The sequence below is a fragment of the Myodes glareolus genome, chromosome 11 (genome assembly GCF_982192425.1).
Source record: "Myodes glareolus chromosome 11, mMyoGla1.1, whole genome shotgun sequence".
In the NCBI taxonomy this organism is placed as follows: domain Eukaryota; kingdom Metazoa; phylum Chordata; class Mammalia; order Rodentia; family Cricetidae; genus Myodes; species Myodes glareolus.
In genome coordinates this window covers 24142747-24161105 of record NC_142036.1, presented here as the reverse complement: position 1 = coordinate 24161105, position 18359 = coordinate 24142747, and the positions used below count along the sequence as shown (strand labels likewise).

Genomic DNA, 18359 nt, shown 5'->3' with positions numbered 1-18359 from the left:
GATGGCGGAGCAGCTCCTCTCGCCTTTGGTGCCACCTACTGACTCATTTGTAAAATTGCATTTTTATGTGACGGACAATTTCCAGTTGTTGGAATTCTTTGTGCTCCTGTTAATTCCCTTATAGGAGGCGGGTTTGATGTGATTCTGGGAGATAAGAAGTTACGTTGTTGGTAAAACTTTTCCTCTCCCAAAGTGGGCCCTGTGTGGGAACCAATGATGATTAATTAGAAGAGAAGGCTCGTGGATGAGTATAATGAGGGATGATAAATTCTCCCTGAACTGGTAGAGATTTCCAGACCAAACTCAACATTTTGAGTTTTTTTGAAGCTAAGCGCAAGTAGCAGCTTCCCTCGGAGCGGCTGAATTTTCAGAACCCTCTCTTTGGAAGGGGTAAATGGGTGTGCATTTTCAAAATCCTCTGCTTTAGGCAGACACAGCAAGCTCAAACACTCTTTTTCCTTCTTAAGCTCAAAAGGTTTCAATTTGAAACAGCCTCTCAGTAGTCTGGAATTTGAGTGTCTCTCCTATCTCCTTCCCAGCGACCTCCTTGAAATTGTACCTGCAGCAAAGATGCCAGGCAGATGTGTGGAGAGCTTTTGTCAGAGCTTACATGATTAGGAGCCCACAAAGGGGCCTGAGGAAGCAAATTCACGAGCAGAGAGCTGCGGTTGGATAGGTCACAGACCTTGTTTCTGAGGACAAGAAGCCAGGAACGGAGGTTTCTAGACAGTAACAAAGTGAAGATGTTAGTGTCACAGGTGACGCTTGTTTCCCATGAGCAGTGCAGATGTTGTGGGTATTTGGTGCATTTCCCAAGGAACTTGACTGTTGTGGATAAATCTTATGAAGCTTGAGTCATTCAGCTTTGGCTTGTAGGCCTTGGGGCAAGACTACTCAATATTAAAAAAAAATCAACTTTTATTTATTTGTTTATTTGTGGTGGAGAAGGAATGTACACGCAAAGGCGTGTGTGGTGTGTGTGTGTGTGTGTGTGTGTGTGTGTGTGTGTGTGTAAGTCCAAGGACAACCTGTTGTAGTTGGTTATCTCCTTCCTTTACCATGCTGGTCTGAGAGGTGGAGCTTAGCTTTGGTAGGGCAGCAGACACCTTTACCTGCTGAACTATCTTGTTGACCCAAAAATGTACAGTCTTAGTAAGGATCTGGACAGCTGATTTTAGTTCTGTTGATGCTGGCCCAGGAGGGTGAGAGAATGACTACGGAGATGACTATGTGGTGGAGTGCCTACCCGGCAGACATGAAGACCTGACTTCAACGCACTGGAACCTGTGTGAATAACCACATGTGGCTATGTGTACCTCCTGTAACCTGGAAGACAGGGTTTCTACATGTAGCCCTGGCTGTCCTGGAACTTGCTCTGTAGACCAGTGTGGCCTTGAACTCAGGCCCGTCTCTGCCTCCCAAGTGCTGGGATTAAAGAAGTTTGCTACCATGCCTGGCTAGACCTTAGACCTTCTTTGTTTAAAAAAGACTGTGGCCGAATACAGAGAGTTGAGAGAAATAGCACTCTGTACCATGGCTCTGTTTGTGAAGGAAAATCTGCAGTGCTGAGTGTGTCAGTAGGAAGTGTGTCTGTCCACGGACAGGAGTAACTGCACGCTGATCCGGCTTTAGAAAGAGTGATTTTTCACTGTTGTTCATCCCAGTAGGAGGAGAACTTGGGAATTACAACTTTCATGGGTTCTAGAAGTCCACGGCAGTATAGTTCAAATTCAGTCCATGATCAGTATCTGGACCTACCTGTAACTGCATTTTCTTTTTGTTATGGAGTTTAGCATGAAGTCCTCAAAAGAAGAAACACAAAGGGCCAGTAAATACTTTAAAAAGCATTCAACAGCCCCAGTCATTATGGAAATGTGGATTCAAACCAATTTTGATTCAGTCTTGCTGGGGGCATCGTAGTCCACACCTTTAATTCCAGCAGCTGGGAGGCAGAGGCAGGTGGATCTCTGTGAGTTCGAGGCCAGCCTGGTCTACAGAGTGAGTTCCAGGACTTCCAGGGCTACACAGAGAAACCCTGTCTTGAAAACAAAAAAGATCCAGTCTCACACCAATCAGAATGGCCATCATCAGGAGTATAAGCGGCAACAAATGCTGGCACAGATGTGGGGACAAGGGAGCCTTCGTGCATTGTTGGTGGGAGTGGAAGTCAGTGTGGCCTCTTTGGCGATCTGTCTTGAGGTTTCTCAAAGACAAGAAATAGAATTACCATCTGACACAGCTGTACGGCTGCTGGGCATTTCCCCGAAGGACTCCATGTCTTCCTGCAGAGGTACTTCTGTTTGCACTGATGGATCTTAATGGTGACTTGAGGATTCTCACCGACCTCACTCTGAAGACCGTTGGGCTGTGACTCCTAATAGGCCTGTTCCCTTCTAAGAGGTCCTTGGCTGTAATTGTAAGGAGCATGTTTTGTTTTTTTTGGCCAGGTTGGCGGATATTGGGACAAGTCCTGTAGCACAGTGACTCAGTTAAAGGAAGGTCTCAACAGGATTCTCTGCCTGATCCCCTACAATGTCATCAGCCAGTCTGTGTGGGAGTGCATTATGCCAGAATGGCTGGAGGCCATCCGGACAGAAGTCCCTGACAACCAGTTAAAGGAATTCAGGGAAGTATTAAGGTGGGTAAGTAGTTCAGTGAAGTCACTCTTGTCACGCTGTCTGACAGCCACAGAGCATGCGCTGTGTGCCGGGCACTCTGCTGATCATCTTATATGGTCCGTACAACTAACTAACCATCCTGTGGAGTGACGTGAAGAACTCAGGGGAAATGCCACCAGAAACTGAGCTAAGAAAGTGTGAACCTATTCAGAAAAAGTTTTGTTCTCGGGGAGCAGTAAATTTACATCATTCCCTTTGCTTATTTTTAGATATGGTTGGTGGGACATATTGGGAGAACATGTCTTTAGATTCTGGGATAGTTTCTTCTGTTAATTCCCATATGGGGATGAACGCTAATGTAATGTTATCAAACAATAAGGTCGTTTCTCTTTAGTGATGGGGACTCGCCTCTTAAAGTGGTGAAACTTATGAGTGCCTGATGAGAACACAAGGCAGTTAACCTAAAGGCCTTAGCTCTCTGAGGTTCTGGTTAGGAATACTTCCGTGGTACCAGGTGTCTTCTGAGTGTGCCCATCGGTCACTTCTTTTGCTCTGCTTTGCAGCAAAATGTTTGACATAGAGCTGTGTCCTCTGCCATTTTCCATGGAAGAGATGTTTGGTTTTATCAGCTGCCGGTTTACAGGATACCCTTCCACGGTGCAGGAGCAAGCCCTACTCTGGCTTCACGTGAGTTGAACAAGGCTACCATTTTGAGCAGTCTTTTGGCCACCGGGCTTTAGATGTCTAGGGGAAGGGGGAAGAGCTTTGGCAGAGACCCCCAAACCTTTGTGTTTATGGAAGTGTGCTGCAGGCTAGAGTCATATGTGGGGAGATAAGTGGCTAAATCTCAGATACATGTATGTAGCTGTAGCTGTAGTGGATAAATGTATTCGGTAAGATTATCAAACTCGTAGGGCCTTTTAGGCCTTATGTTTGGCTAGGTGTCCGAGGCTCAGAGAAATTACCTTTGCCTTGAAAGATTGAGAAGTACTCAGGGAAGGAATGGTTTGTGCTGTTCCTTCAGCCTGGGATGACTTTCTCTTCTGTCTCCATCAAAGAACACAATCTTTTAAAACCTGCCTCACAAATTACCTCCTCTCAGAGTTTTCTGTAGTTCTCAGTCCACCCAGGTCATTATTCCTTCCTGTAGCATCCCACAGGCTGTCTTTGGGAATTCTTCCCTTTCTAATCGTTCTTTTTTGGGGGTGGGGGAAAGGTGGGGTTTTCCTTCTGATTACAAACCCAGCAAATTCAGGGACCACATATTATTTTTAACTTTATGGCTACGCAGGTTTTTCCTCCTAGCATTTGGATAGGTATTTTATTTAATGAACACTCAGTTTAAAAAAAAAATAAAAATTGTGAAATTGAAGTTTAGGCACTTTCACAAAATGAGAGCAGATCCATAGTTTAATTATGATTGCAGAAACATTTTTTTTAAAGTTTGCTTTTTGTGGTGCTGGGATCGAATTTGGGGTCTTTTGCATTGCTCTGAGTGCCGGTGCTGCAACTGAAGGTTTCAAAGTACTGGCCCGGTACTTTGGGAGAGTACATTGAAGAGAATGGACAAGACAGGGTTCAAATCTGACTCACAATAATTAGCTGTGGAAACACTTGCTGATCTCTTGTATACAGTCGGTTAAAGGCTTAGTTAGAAATTGTCTCGTTCTTTCTTTCTCTAAGTAACTGACAGTGGGGGAACAGCCCCAGTAATTAAACCCAGCGAAAGTGACAGTCGTTCCCAGAAGGCCATAAAGGGAGATCTAGGAGGAGAGGAGGGTGGATTCATTCTGTCTGAAGAAAGGAAGCATGGACCACCAGAGAGTTCATTGCAGATGAGGTGCATTTGCCCCAAGAGGACGTGAACTTGCACCGGAAAGCAAGAAAGCATGCAGCGTTCAGTCGGAGTGGGAGTGGAAATGGACCAGGGTGAGGGCTGCAATGACGCTTGTTGAGGAAAAGGTTCCATAGTGCGTGGGAGAGAGGAGGCCACAGCATCAGAGGAGGCAGTGGAAAGAATGCAGTACAATGTGGAGAGGAAAATGGAAATTCCAAAGATGACTGACTTCCTGGGAGTGAAAATGGCTGTGCTCATATGCCTAAGCGAACTGTCTTTGCATTAAGTAGTTTACGTAGAGAAAATTAAGTTTAGTTTTCTGAGTTTGAAAATTTACTTTTTTGGGTGTGTGTATGATTTTTCCCTCAGGTATTATCGGAGTTAGATATCACGGTTCCACTTCAACTCTTGATAAGTATGTTTTCTGATGGTGTTAATTCTGTTAAAGAATTGGCAAATCAAAGAAAATCAAGAGCCAATGAACTGTCAGGGAACACCGCAACACGAAGGGTAATTATTGCCATGACTGTTCTTGTCCTATTTGTTAAGACTTGGGAAACCCTTGCCAGCTATTCTGGCCTCCAAAGTAGCATCATTAGAAATCTCTTTGGGAAGATTGTATCATGTTCCATTCCATTAATCTTTTAATTACATTAAATAAGAAAACATTTGTTAAAGACAGACTTGATATAGCCTTTAATCGGTAAGTTACTGTTTTCATTTCTTTTTAATTTAATTTTGCCTTCTCTTACTATTGAGAGAATGAGAGTAATTCTTTTACTGGTTCCTCTGGGGGTAAGACATTTCCTGGTAAATAGGAATTCTTTTCTAGTTACTGAAGATCAGTATTTCACTTTGAGGGAAGAATTGGGGTGACTTTGTTTGTTTTGTGTTTGGGGAAGACATGGTCAATTGATGGGGACTTTAAGTGATACCATGTTGTGAATCAGCTGAGGTCTTTTAATTGTATCTTTATGAGCGAGAAAAATGCCTAAGAATGGCTGGTGTGCTTTGTAACATGTCCATGGAGGACCTGAAGAACTTTCTATAGGTGCAAGGATGTTCTCAGACCATGAGCAGTTCATGAGAGTTGAAGGACCTCAACTCTCTGCATGTCCCCAGAATGCTCCCAAAGTCTCACTGATGTCTGGGGATCAGAAATCCTAATGAGGTCATGGGATCATAGGTTGTACTCAGTGTTTTTTTTTTTTTTCTTTGAAAATGATCATTGCCTACCTGTCTGGTAGGAACGAGTGGCCCACCTTGTTTTCTTCCTTTTGCAACTCAAAGGTTGTATAGCAAGCTCACAGCCTTTCACTCTGTGTTATGTTCACACTGAACATTAGCGCAGAGTTGTAAGAACCCATCATCCTCATTTTTACAGTTGCTGAAACTTAGGTCCGGTGAATTGACACTATAAATGTGCGTTCTGGTTCATACGGGGTCATCTTCTTTCCTGGAACTGAGTGGTATTCACTGTGCTTCCTGACCGCCAGAATGGTCCTTATGGGATGAAATGGCAGTTGAGCATGACACACAGACATGGCAGACAGGACTCCACTGCAGAATTTATTGCTCTTAGTAAAAAGGGGAGAGTCTAGTGGGGATTCTGCTGGGGAAGTGATGAGAGTGGTTAAAGACATACAAGGATGATGAAGCACCCTCACCCGGTGATAGCTCAGCCGCAAACCACTGTACCTGCAGGGCTGAAGGATACAGAACTCCAGCAGCCTTCCTGGAGCTGGAACTCCACTAGATGGCTGACTGGGGTCACCATAGAGTGGTGACCTCAGAAGCACTGCAGGCAGAAGTGGCAAGAACTATTTCTGCCTTTGACATCTGCAGCCCTGGTGCTCTTCTGGAGCCCACCACTGACTGAGCCCACCTGGACACCTAGCGGCAGAGGGGCAGCTGAGAGACAGTAAGGAGCAGAGTAGAAAAGCTCCGTGAGGACCTCGGGAGGGGCTTGGCTGGGTACATGGGAAGCAGCCAGCACCGCAGGTCCATTGTATCTTTTCTCATGAGAGTTTGATCATTATAATCTCAGGGGTCATTCCAAAGCCCTTCCAGTCTAGAAGTCTACATTTGTAATACTAAAAATTATCCTAAAATATTTTGCCTTTATATTTTCTCATTTTCCATGAGTCTTCAGTAGTTTAGCCACTGTAGATTATTCTGGCAGCATTTGATAGGATGAAAATGACAGCGGGCACCTTCATTCTTCAGGATCCCAACTCCTTTCCAGACTGTGGAATTGTGGGTGTTTTCCTTCCTTGCATGCACATTTTGTGGGGATATATCATGTCGGGAGGTACAAATAATTTGGGGAAGCCAGTGTGACAGCAGGAAACACCTTCCCTGGGGCCCTCACACACCAGGGAACCTTTGGAGCCTTCATGAAGTCATTCGCGTTTGCTGCTGTGCTTTCTTCCAGGTGAGTGTCGCCTCTGATCCTGGTCGACGAGGTCAGCACAATATGTTGAGTCCGTTCCATAGCCCCTTCCAGAGTCCGTTCCGGAGTCCCATGCGTAGTCCATTTCGTAGCCCTTTCAAGAATTTTGGGCACCCAGGAGGAAGGACTATTGATTTTGACTGTGAAGATGATGATATGAATCTAAATTGTTTCATCCTCATGTTTGATCTTCTCCTAAAGCAGGTAGTAGAGCCTGAGATTCCTTTAGTTCCCAGGTTAGGTCCTGTCCTAGTGATTCTGTCTGTTGGGTGGGGCCTCTTTGCTCTCATTGACGCGGGCAGCATCAGACTATGAGAACCTCCTAAGGAGTCTAAGAACAACTTATGTGACTATCTGCAGGGTTACTGCTATTGTCGGGCAGGTCAATGCAGACTTCTGTAGCGATGGGGATAGTTTAGGTATGCTTGATAACGGATTTCTGAAGGGAATTTTAAAAGTTGAGAAGACTCTGATGAGAAGGACGTTTCCTCATAATTTAAAAATTTGAAATTATTTTGGATTTACAGAAAATTAAAAGAGTAATCCAAAGAACCCTCAACACCCTGCTCTCAAATTCTTTAGATGTTGCTGGTCCCATTTTCTTAATGAGTTGTTGTGAGACTAAGCTGCAGGCTTGGGATCCGTCCCCACACTCCAGCGTGCTCAAGTCAGACAGCGGCACTGCCTGACTTACAGAAACTTTTGTTTTAGAATTAATATAAAAATATTTCTATAAAAACAAAAAATAAACTCAGCTCAATTTAAATATTATTTACCTATTTTGAGTGTGCATATGTGTGGGGATATGTTGCCTACATGTGTGTTTAAAAAGACACATCTTCTTTTAACTCGTCACTCTGTATAATTTTAGACATTTAAATAATGTTGTTTCTCACCTGCTGTCCAAATCTTGGTTCCTAAGTACTATGATCCAAGGAAAGAAGCCAGGGTTCCTTAGAGAAATGGCCAGTCCCAGAGTTGAGACAACGGAGAGTCATGAAAATCTCACAGTGGCAGAAATCAAGGAACTATTTTAAAAGATTGTGAAAGGCTAGGGATGTAGCTCACTGGTAGAGCGGGGCCTCCAGATGCAAGGGTTTGAGTCCTGATACCACAAACGAGAAAGAGAATGGTGTGGATGGGTCAGAAGAACATAGAGTCAGTCTGAAGGAGATTGCACTAACCACACATGGAGTAGCCTGAGCCACTGAATAACTAATCTTAGCAGATCATGTGACTGTGCAAGCACAGTATAGTCAGATGAACAGCACAGTAGAGAAGGAGCAACGGCTCCTTTAGTGGGAGACTATACAGCAGCAAGTACAGGGGTGGGGGATGGACTTGGAATATGGCCATTTTGAAGCCATTGCAATTGTAACTGATTCAGGCATCCACAAGGCTAAAATCAGTAGCTGAGAGTCTGATAAGAGCAAAAAAAATCACACATCATGTACTAATCACAGAAGGGAAAGTGGATCCTCCCTCAGCATCTTCAGGAGATTCCACAACCATTCACAGACACCAAAATCCATGAATGTTCAAGTCTCATATAGGAGATGACCAGGATTTGTAAACAGCAGTACCTAATAAAGTGCCATGTCCACCTCGTGCTTTAACTCTTCTCTGCTGCTTGTAACACCTAATACAATGTGAGCTCGTATACATAGCTGTTATACTGCATGGTTTCGGCAAGAAGAAGAGAAGTCTGTATGTGTTCAGGAAAGATGCAGTGATCTTTTCAACCGTTTTTGTCCTTGGCTGTGGTTGGAGTTGCAGATATTGAGGCCAGGAGTACAATGCATCATTGTAGTGACTTTCTAGTAGAGAAACTGAGGACAGCACAGGCTCCCATTGGTAATATTCCCCTGTGCTTCCTGACATGAGGTTTTTAATAGTGTTGAATTGTGTGCATGTGTCTAAGTGGGGATGCAGTGTGAGTGCAGGTGCTCCTGGAGCCCACGAGAGCACGCTGGGTCCCATGCTGCTGGAGTTATAGGTTGTAATCAGCCTGATGCAGGTGCTGGGAACTGAACTCAAGTCCTCTGGAGAAGCAGCAAGTGCACTTAAATGCTGAGACACCTCTCCATCCCCTGCCTCTGGATACAATAACCAGAGAGGATATAATATCACACGTGTCAGCTTCCCCCATCCCAATGTGTGGCTCAAATCAGTTCATATGGATTTATGGAAAATAAAACAAATTCTATTTGAAATACATTTTATAAAATAATAGAATATTAATATTATAAAGTATATTCTCAGAAAATCAGGGGCAGAAATAAAAATGAGCGAGGAGCTGTTATAGACAATGTCTGAAGGGCTGGGGACACAGGTCAGTGGCACAGTGCCTACCTGGCTGTGTGAGAAGTGTGCTGTTCTCACCAGCACCACAGGGATGAAAAGTCTCTATCTCCACCAGCACAATGGCACCTGTTTTTAATTCTAATACTTGAGAGGATGAGACAGGAGGATTGCTGCTAGTTCAAGGCTAGCCTGGTCTACGTAGTGAGTACTGAGCCAGATAGGGTTATACAGTGAGACCATATTTCAGAGAGAGAGAGAAACTGGAAAACGACAAATTAAGTAATCTTAGATTGTTCTGGAATCAGAAAAAAAACAAACAAAAAACCAGGCCATGGGGACTAGAAAGATAGTTCCGTGGTTAAGAACACTGTCTGCTCTTCCAGGTTTGAATCTAAATACATAGTGGCTCATGATTTTAAGGATAGTCTGTATATTTTATTTTGTATTTATACTATTTTTAGATGGATGTTAGAAAGCAGTGTGTCCTCATGGCTTTTTAAGCATATATTGTTTTAAAGTAATTGAATTATCGACAAGTATTAAGCCAAGAGAATGCTGGATTAAGGACCAAACTCTGTCTTCTTTCTCTTCCTTCCCCTCTTTCTTTCTCTGTCCTTTGGTGTCTTTCAGATGGAGTTACAAGATGATGGCATCACGATGGGTTTGGAGCACAGTCTGTCAAAGGACATTATTTCTATCATCAACAATGTCTTCCAGGCCCCCTGGGGGGGCTCCCACAGCTGCCAGAAGGACAAAAAGGCCAAGGAGTGTAACTTATGCCAGTCTAGTATCCTCTGCTACCAGCTTGCTTGTGAACTCCTGGAGAGGCTAGCTCCCAAAGACGAAAGCCGGCTGGTGGTAAGCAGTTGAAGAAATGAGATGGCTTACGATAAGCAAAGCCGGAGTGATGGGCTGTTTAACTGTCGTCTAGGGTAGGAGATGGGGACACAGGATACAGAATTGTGTTTAAGTGGCTAATGTTGAATAGTAGCAGCTCCGTTCATAGATTTTTCACAAATACAGAACATGACTGGTATCCCTAAAGGATTTTTTATCACTCAGTTATGTTTATGGAGTTTAAATAATAGTGGACATAGTACATTATACAATTAATACGAAGTAGATTGTGATGGATACAGATCCAAGGAACTCACCAGCTTCATCAACAATGAAGAAAACCCATTCTCTTTTCCGATTGTGTTCATGCTTTGCTCTCAGGAAAAGCCACATAAAGAATTGACCTCTGACAGATGCCACATTTCAGTGGCTCCATACTTTAGCTGTTTCCTGTATAACATACTTTAAAGGGCACACATAACACCAAAATATCCTTAGGCCATCAGAGGCAGATGAAGCTGAGTTATCCAAGGCACTCGTTTCTTCTGCTTCTTCAGAGACTGCTTAGGATCACAAGTTACTTCTCTAAAAAGATCCAACACTTTTTGGAAGTATCACACATAAGCAATGAAGTGTGCCTGCAGTGGCAGTCTATTGACCTTCTTAGTCCTGTCTTAATATGATGTTATGTCTTTTAACACAGCCATTGGGAACTTCAATAAAATACTCTCTCCACCCCCATTGTCTTTAACTACTGCCCATTGTCCACCACTCTGAACTTAGATGTTTTAGATTCTTCGTGCAAGTGAGAATAGGTTACATTTGCTTGATCTGCTTCATTTATTACCACATCGTAATGCCTTCCAGGTTCATCCTTGTCAACTTGTCAACATATAATACAATTTAATTGAAAAACAACCAAACCAAACCAAAATCGAACTAGCCACCAAAACAGATGGTGAGGCAATAGAGGTTGAAGCCAAGGATTCTAGTTAGGGTCTGTCTTGAGGTATAACACAATGGTAGAGTGTCTGCCTAGCATGCACAAAGCCCTGAGTTCTATCCCCAGTCCTGCTTAAAACAAAAACGCTGAGAGTGACTCAGGGTATACTTAAGTAAACAGAGAACCACAAGTCAGTGTGATGTTTATTGCAGCAAGATATGAACAGAGTAGCTCTGGGAGCGTAGGAGAGGGACTTGGGGACCAGCCTCAGGGTGATGGGACCAGGAGTCCTTTGAGGGAGATGAGCCCTGAGTTTATAGCTGCAGTAAAGCTGAAGACAGGAAAGGAATTCAGACTTAGAGAATGTCACCCAAATGAGACATGGGGTTAATTTGTTAGTGGAGAAGCTCTAATCACCTTTTAAAAGACCCACATGGTCCTGATATCACAAAAGGGACAATCTCAACAGGGCTTAGAGGGGACAAACTGGCACACAGCTTGACTACCCAAGAAGAGCTGCCCTGTATCATGAGAGAAAGCTTGGAAAGAAAGAGATGGTTTGCAGTAATGTACTCTAACTCTGGGAAGAACCAACTGTTCAGAGGGGAAAAGAGAGGAAGAGAAGACGAAAGGTAAACCTTCAAAAAGAGGCCAGAGTCATACGAGAAGACCAAGGAGAGCAATAACGAAGAAATCAAGGCAGGAGGCAGTGCCCACCAGGAGGAAATACTGAACCCCACTTTCCAAGGAGAGGAAAAGGAAAAATGCCCCGGGAACTCTGCATTTCTAGGGTTCTTTGTGCCCTTGGGAATGGTGATAGCGAGGGAATGAAGCAGACTCTAGTAGTGTGCAGTTTGAAAACAAGTCCACTGAGGAAATGTCTCTACGAAACATAGGTGTCTCTGTAGAAGTGTAAGGGACAGGGGTCACAGGGGGTTGTCTTGAGCTCTCATCCTAGCAGGTTTGGGCCATCTAAGACAAGAAGGAAAATTAAGCATAAATGTAGAGAACCTGAGCCGCTCCAAATAATCCTTCATGTCTCTAATGTTCTCAAAATGTTCAAAACCTTAATATAGATTTGGAGATGAAACCAAGGGTTCTGTTTTTCTTTGAAATTCAGCTGGAAGAGAAGCTCTCCGGAGTAAGAGAGATGTCTGTCCTGGAGCATGGTTTCCGTCACCCGAACTGGCCATCTTAGGTCTCCCCTCCTCTTCCTGGGTAAAGCGGAGATCACAGTGAGATGAACACATGGAGGATAGGCTGGCAGAAGGCTTGGGCTAGTTTTCAAGACTGGTAATGCCAGTCCGATCATGGTACCAGGTTTGTGGATCCCTGGTGCTTGTAGATAAATCAGCAAATGGCAGTCGACTGTCTATATGAGACTCAACTTACAATGTGACTGGCTGTCTTGTTTAGAGGTAACCTAGGAACAGAGCCAGCCTCCTTAAACCTGTGAAACTGGCAAAGGTATTTTTCAGAGACCTTGATCAAGTTCATTTTCCTTGTCAGTTAAAGAATTAAAAGGCAGAAAAATTCTCCAGTGCAGCAGGTGACAACAGGGGAGGTCTCAGACACAGCAGACAGAACCAGCAGGGAGAGGGAGGCTTCTGTTAGAAGTGAGGAAACACAATGCACACATGCTTCCCCACCCTTTCCCTCCCTCCCTCCCTCCCTCCCTCCTTCCCTCCCTCCCTCCCTCACACACACACACACACACACACACACACACACACACACACACACACACAGAGAGAGAGAGAGAGAGAGAGAGAGAGACAGATAGAGACAGAGAGCAAAGGAGAGGCTTCATGAGGCACACATAGATAAGGCAGAGGAAGGCTTGTGAGGGTCAGAGCTCCAAGGGTCTTTGAGGGATCTGCCTTCTCTCATAGAGTTGGTCAGTTTGAACCAAGGAAAACTGATGCATCCCAAACTGTCCTGATCAGGCCTTGAACTTGGGCAAGTGGCCCACAGCAGGGAGGCCTAGTGGGAACAAAGAAGCCCACCGTCAGGTCGTTATCTCTGGTTATGAGTACAATTCCCATCTTTATTATTCATTTGCAGCTCCTCTTTCTCTCTGCCTGTCTGTGATCTGTCTGACCCCTAGTCCCACCCCGCCAGCCACTGTCTTAGCACTACTTTCTGACGTCCTTTGCTGAACCTTTGTCTGTTGGTTTTGAACTAGCTGTCAAACAATTCTTCAAGAATAATTGTTGGTTAAAGTATTAGTTAAATTAAAGGATAATTTCCATAGAGGCTATTTAAAGATAACACTGGGAAGAAAAAGGATAGAATGGTTACACCTTAGATAATTAAATAATAGCCAAACCTCATGTATTCCTCCACCTTGCTTTTTGAGATAGGGTCTTGCTATGTAGTCCAGGCTGGCCTTGAACTCTGGCTCATCCAGCCTCTGCCTTCTGAGTGTAGATTGTTATACACTCTTTAAAAAGAACTTTCATGTATTATATATAATATATATAAGTGCTGCTGGTATATGAACATTATTTTTGCAACCAACAAATCTCCAGGACTTGTTTTTTTGTTTTGGTTTTTAGGGAAAGTGTTTCTCTGTATAGTTTTGGAGCCTGTCCGGAACTCACTCTGATGACCAGGCTGTCCTTGAACTCACAGAGGTCTGCCTGGGATTTAATCTCAAGTGCTGGGATTAAGGCATATGTCAATCTCCAGGACTTTTAACAGTTGCCCATCTCTCTGTCCCCAGCTCCTATTAACCGTTTCTATGACATTGACTACTGTAGATGTCTAAGTGAGTCCCTACGGCACTTGTCTCTTGTGATTGGCGTCATGTCTCCAAGCTTCCTCCGAGGTGTAGCATGCATTAGTATCACCCTGTAAAGTCTGAGTAACAACCCATTGTGTGGAGAGACATTTTGTTGATCCATCTGTCTGCTGATAGACACTTGAGCTTTGCTCCCTTTAACTCACATATTACAGCAACTTCTTGTTTCTAAAACATGGATTCACCCAGGCCACCAGAATTGACATCATGTCTAAAAACATTAACTCCTAAATAAGATGTGAATGGGTGCTGATCTCTGGGACTAAAGAAAGGTGGGGGAGCTGTCCAAGGAGATCAGGCAATGGTTTCGATGTTCTATTTTCTTGTACCTAATGAAAGCAAATCTTTCCTCAGCCACCGCAGCACACCTCTCAGTAGCACGGATATAAGTGCTGGTGCAGGTTCTTCTCTTGGCCAGCACAAAGTTGGATAGAACAGCTGATCCACTTTTTCTGACTTAAACCAAGCTGTTCTTTATGGCCCCTCACATAGAAACTTGTATCTATTGCAGGAGCCCACAGACAGCCTTGAAGATAGCCTCCTTTCTTCCAAGCCTGAGTTCATTATAGGGCATGAGGGAGAGGAGGAGGAGAACCCAACAGTCAAGCATGGAGAGAATCCAGGCACTCGTACAGCGCCCTCAGAAAATGCTGGTAGGTGAACTTGGCTGATGGGAGTACGGGATGTACAATTTCTGGTTTATATAACTTCAGCAACATGGAAACGTCTAATGCTGCTTCTTTAGTGTAGATTGTACAGGTAAAGCATTTCCTACCATGTTAGGAAGGAATGCCAAACCCCAAGCGTCTTCCTGGATCTTGTTACGAGCAGAAACTCTTCCTAGTATATAGAGACCTAATGTGAAGTTTACCTAGTGCACTAAGTTCTCTGTGCAGAGGAAACTGAGAATGGCTGTGGTGGAGGATGCTAACAGTCTCAGTTGCCACTTGGGGCATGTAGTCAAAGTCAAATGGATAGAGGCAACAAAACTTGTGTCTTGGGAGATTGGCCAAGAACCTAAACAGATGCACCTTGCCTAGCTGTATTCCAGGGCTGGTTATCCCTTGTGGTTGGAAGGATGGCTTCTTTATAATTTCCGTAAAGGCTATTGATGTGTGAACTGAGGACCCCAAGATGGCAGACCAATTGGGGAATTATTTGTTACTTCCACACACTCAAACAGAGTTAAAATGTTCCCTCATGCATGGGAAAGCCTCATCCCTAGATCTGAACAGAATGCTGTGTGACTTGTTACAGACCTGGGACAGATTTGGGCCGCCTTTAAGAATCTCTACTTCTACTATCTTAAACTGTCTTGCCCCTGGAAGGTCCACTCTGGAATCAGGAAGCATGGGCTTTATTTGGTGAATGGCAACCATTCTTAGGGGACTATCTTCCGTGGTTCATAATAATTACATTATCACTAAAAGAATCCTTGCTCTAACTAACTGCTTCTACATGGATGGATGCTATAAATGGTTAATAGACTGACTCTCTGACTCACATTAACTCTATTGAAAACTAAGCTGGAAGGAGGTGATGTGTCTCATTGGTTCTGTGTAGTAAAGGCTCCGTGTTCCTTCCTCTGTAACCTCCTCCATCAGGGTGGGAATTGGTGGGGAAATGAAGGCAAATGATGAAGCTCCCCATGCAGCTCCCACTAGAGTGCTCTGCCTGTCCTATGTAATTTCCTCTCTCTCTCTCCATGTGTGTGTGTGTGTGTGTGTGTGTGTGTGTGTGTGTGTGTGTGTGTATCTTCGACAATGAAAAACCAAACCCCGGGCAGGCCAAATGACTTGCCTATGGTGCAATGACTTGTGTAATTCATTTATTACATACACTCGATATGTATACAAAAAAACAAACAAGACCGTAGCCTCTACCTCTGATTCTGTAGCAGGAAGGGCCAGAGAATTAGGAAATCAGACTCTGTAGGGTTAGTAGAGGCAGGAGCTGGAACCCAGGCCTCCTGGTTTCTTAGAAGCAATGGCCTTGCTTTGTGGTTGCAGCTGCTGACACAGCTGGAGTTATGTTTCTATTAAACTTTGTACCTAAGGGAAGCAAAGACTTTACTCAGGACCTAATAGTTTATGCTCTTTCTGTGGAAACAGTTTTATTTCATAGCACACAACTCAAATAATTATCACTTCCTTTTGTTATTTTTGAGGTAGACGTATACTATGCAGCTCAGGCTGAACTAGATACAACACACCATGTACCCCAGGTTTGGTTTTAAATTTTCATTAATTCTCCTGCCTCATCCTTTTGGTACGTTGCAGGTTCCAGGACATAGCACTTCCTTCTCTGTAAGTGCCCAGGCTCTGATATAAAATGGTATAGTAATTGTTCATAACTTATACATATCCTCCCATTTATAATGCCTAAGTTTGTTTTGCACTTCTGGGAGTTGAACCTAGGGCCTTGTTCCTGCAAGGCAAGTACGTGCACTATCATTGAGTTACTCTAAAGCCCGTGTTGTTTACAGAATAATGGCATAAAAGAAAAAACATCTGTGTGCATTTAGAACAGAAGCAGCCCGGCTCTCCAGTGAGCCTCACTTTGCTGAGTCTTGCATACGTAGATGTGGTGGTTACAGAGGCCTCTATGTTCTTCCTTATGAAGTTGGTAAAATTCTACCTTTTAAAACATTTGCCTCTCCCGGGTCCTGCTTCGAGGCTCCTGTACAGCCTCAGCCTCAGCCTGATTTCCTCCTTTTGCTTTTTGACTCCTTGCGAGATGCTGTTGTAAACTCACTCCAAAAAACAAAAAACAAAAACTAACCAACTCACTCCTGACTATGTCTGTATTGCCTGCATGTTCTGAGGCAGGAGGATCATGAATTCTGAGCTGTTCTGGAGTACATTGTGAGATTCTTATATAAAAGTCCAAAACCAAAATGGATGAGACAGAATAACGTGTGTCTCCTGTAATACTTTTCTAGACCAATGTTCCCTGCCACTGGTACTGCTTGTGCCCTGTGGCCATCAGTGGTGGTCCTGGGCTCCTGCTCAGGGAGCCTTGGTGCTGCACGAATGGGCTCAGTACTTTCCACATCCTTTTTGTGTTTCCTCTTTCTGCATTTTGCAGGAAGGATTTCCTGTAGACACAGCTATGTCTACCGTCAAAGCTGTATGTTCACGTTCACATTAACCATAACAGAGCTGGGCTCTGATAAAGATGTATAAAGTCCTTTGAGTAGAAGATCATCATGAAACTGACGATGTATCAGCCAGGAGGATTTGGCTGTCATCGTCTCTGGTGCTAGGAATTGCCACAACTTACAGTGGCACATTATTTGGCCCATCTTGCAGGAGTTTTAAAAAATACATAATATTTTTATTAACTCTGAAAATTTCTTACCATGTATTTTGATCACATTCATCTCTCCCCTCTATAACTCCTCCCAAACCCATCCCCAACCTCCCCATTGCTCCAACTTTTTTTTAACTATCTCATAGACTCCAGTTTGTGCAGGGCATGTACTCATGTGTGTGAGCATTTACTAGGAAGGACAGACTACCAAGGACCACACTCTTCCAGAAAACTGACTCTTCCTCCTGCCCAAAGCCATCAAATGTCAAAAGCTCCTAGAGCTAGGGGTGAGAATCTTGAGAACCCCTCCTCCCTCTATGCTATACTATTCTACTAGTTTTGGTATCTGGCTAACCTGGTAACTCGAGCTTGCCTGTATGAACACTGTAGTGTTGCCCTGTTGTAGCGGCAGAGATTAGAGACCCTCCCAAGATGAGACATTCAGGAGCAGTGTTTGCATTTAGAAACCATCGTCTGTTTCAATGGCCTTGCTTGCCAGTCTGTATCATAACCTTTCCTTAGGAGCTCATCAACCTGCACCTCTCTTTTCCATACCTTCCTGTCTCCTTTTAATTATGAGGGCATGCCATGCCAGTCCCAGGTCCCTTCACCCACAGGAGCACAGGCGGAGTCTGGGGTGGTTCAGGCAGCCAAAGACACTGGGCTTACATGAAAGATCTGCTGTGAAAAATGGAGGCTGAGAGTCTTTGATTTAGAAGGTTTCCTCTATTTCCTCATAGACAGGCACATGCTAAGGATTTCTGTCTGTCTGTCTGTCTGTCTCTCTCTCTCTCTGGGTTTTGCTGTGTTTAGTTTTGACTGTCCTGGTACTCACTATGAAGACCAGGCTGAACTTGAACTCACAGAGCTCTACCTGCCTCTGCCTCCCAAATGCTGGGATTAAAGGTGTGATCTGCCACACCAAGTGGGCACATGATAATATTTAAAAACCAAGTGAAAGCATTCTACAAACATGTAATGCATTCTCTACCCTTTTATCCCTTTCTGGTTTCCTGCTCTTGATGAACTGATGAATGATGGGAGGGAAGGAGCTAGGCTAACCTTTGTGTAATTGTGTTTTCATAGCAATAAAGAATGATACGGAAAGAAAATTTTGCTACCAACAGCTTCCAGTAACGCTGAGACTAATATATACCATTTTCCAGGTAGATTTTTCTGAAATATTTGAATATTTGGTTTGGCTTTGGAACTATTTGTTGTTTTGGAAAACATAATAACTGTGTGTTCTTTGC

The 18359-nt window shown here is 43.9% G+C and overlaps 1 protein-coding gene across 8 annotated transcripts in view; it reads left to right on the top strand.

The window, feature by feature from the left end:
- The window catches only part of Unc79 (unc-79 subunit of NALCN channel complex), a 246882-nt gene that overhangs the window by 117342 nt on the left and 111181 nt on the right, over positions 1 to 18359 (top strand). For all 8 annotated transcript variants that reach the window (XM_085697861.2, XM_048449516.3, XM_048449519.3 and 5 more), the window contains exons 15-21: positions 2448 to 2638; positions 3182 to 3305; positions 4825 to 4965; positions 6890 to 7111; positions 9842 to 10069; positions 14306 to 14447; positions 18193 to 18272. In XM_085697861.2, coding sequence (XP_085553987.2) covers positions 2448 to 2638; positions 3182 to 3305; positions 4825 to 4965; positions 6890 to 7111; positions 9842 to 10069; positions 14306 to 14447; positions 18193 to 18272 — 1128 coding nt within the window. The remainder of the gene's footprint in view (positions 1 to 2447; positions 2639 to 3181; positions 3306 to 4824; positions 4966 to 6889; positions 7112 to 9841; positions 10070 to 14305; positions 14448 to 18192; positions 18273 to 18359) is intronic.